The 1,716-nt window shown below is 49.8% G+C and overlaps 1 protein-coding gene across 2 annotated transcripts in view; it reads right to left on the bottom strand.

Annotated features, from left to right (window-relative positions):
• Positions 1–1,716, bottom strand: part of LOC108797918 (squalene synthase-like) — a 12,293-nt gene that overhangs the window by 6,318 nt on the left and 4,259 nt on the right. For both annotated transcript variants that reach the window (XM_018569621.1, XM_018569620.1), the window contains 3 exons: positions 1,357–1,540; positions 293–421; positions 14–49 (listed from right to left, as the gene is read on the bottom strand). In XM_018569621.1, coding sequence (XP_018425123.1) covers positions 14–49; positions 293–421; positions 1,357–1,540 — 349 coding nt within the window. The remainder of the gene's footprint in view (positions 1–13; positions 50–292; positions 422–1,356; positions 1,541–1,716) is intronic.

Below are 1,716 nucleotides of genomic sequence, written 5' to 3'. Positions count from 1 at the left end.
AAGAAGGGAAAAAGCCGATCCCCACCAAACCAGCCACGTAGTGACAGTACTGTGCAGGGGAGAAAAACAAAAAAAAAGGACCTTCAAGATCTGCAGCGGCCGGTTATCAGTGAAAAATAAAATATACATTGTGTTCCACAGATCACATGTCTGGTGTAAGATATCTTCTATGGCATATTCAGGAGGGCCAGGATTATATCCGACCCCCGGCCTTCTACGTGACCTCCGGCCTCCCCTCCGGTCTTCTTGGGTGGGGTGTAGAAGAGGTGAGCAGATAATATTCATATCTCACCTTGTCCCACTCCAGTAACGTCTCCACATGCTTCTCCAGGAACTCCGCCATCCCCACCCCCATCTTTTGACAGATGTCGGCGATCACCTCCTGGTAGACCACCGCCAAGTTCCTAAACTCCAAAGAGATCTGAGAACAGTAAGAGAAGAGAACACAGCAGCTTAGAGCCCCCAGAGAGCATTCATATTTCCCTGAATTACATTCTGGAGTCACGGTGAGGGGACACCCGGGACGTCACAGCTATATAAGAACAATAGATCACAGCAGTGAGTTACATTCCAGAATTAAAGTGCATGTCGGGGCGTCGCTACACCGCACTCATTTCCCCGCGTTTTATCTCTTTCAAAAGGTTTCTGGTCCAGAAGAATATCTGATCAGCCAGAAATCAGGTCACCTCCCGGTATGAGCTGACAATAGCGCATTTGTTGTATTGAAATCCCAAGCAATGTTGTCCACCAAACCTGCCAGACTACAGCACTCCACCCATCCCCCGGCCCCTCCCCTCATGCAAAACCCTGATTTTTGGGTTTTTTCACCCCCAGAAAAATAAGTTTGTTGAATAAGATTTACTCTGAAGAGCCTCTCCACACACTACTGTGCATAGGACAATGGATCTCAGGAGATGTAGTTCTGGGGACATGCCTACATCGATGGGAATGGACCCCTCAGGAGCTGCTCTGCATGAAATATACAGTCTGGAATGTCACAGGACGGTAATAGAAAACACAATTTGCTGGGACGTGCTCCAGAGTGGAGGAGGGAGGTTTGGGGTAACGTTGGGTAATGCCTAGACCAGGGGTAGCCAAATTCCAGCCCTCCAGCTGTGGGTGAAACTACAAATCCCATGATGCATCTCTCTCCAGGAGTCAGGCCTGTGGCTGTGAGAACCTTGCAATGCCTCATGGGATTCGTAGTTCCACCACAGCTGGAGGGCCGGAGTTTGGCTACCCCTGGCCTAGACACATACTTTATTTATAGACGGATCCGTGGATAGTAAGAACACCACAATGGGTGCCCTGTAGTAGAAGCAAACTTCTATAAATGACTACAGAGGAGCGACTCACTGTTGGGAAGTCCTCCAGCACCTGGCGATCCTTCTCTTTGCTGTCCGTGAAGCTCCAGTCGGCCTGGTACAGGAAGGTGTGGAAGTTGTGCAGCATGGGGATCTTGGTCTCCAGGCTGATGGTCATGTCATCCTCCACTGTGTCCAGAGCTCTCAGAACCAGATAGAAGATACAGACGGCGTGCCTGAGGAGCACAGAGAGCAGCCTGTCAATGTGTGCAACCCATCTGGATCATCACTAGAACCACGCTCTGATCAGAACCCCCCTACTGGCTGCAGACTAAAGCCCGTGCCAACCAGCTTTGGGCTTGTGTTGATGGCATCAGTTATCACTTCTGATATTTAGAATTCATTGGCAAGG

The sequence above is a fragment of the Nanorana parkeri genome, unplaced genomic scaffold (genome assembly GCF_000935625.1).
Source record: "Nanorana parkeri isolate BGI_ZX_2015 unplaced genomic scaffold, ASM93562v1 scaffold1367, whole genome shotgun sequence".
Taxonomy (NCBI): Eukaryota; Metazoa; Chordata; class Amphibia; order Anura; family Dicroglossidae; genus Nanorana; species Nanorana parkeri.
This window is presented reverse-complemented; position numbering and strand designations above follow the sequence as displayed.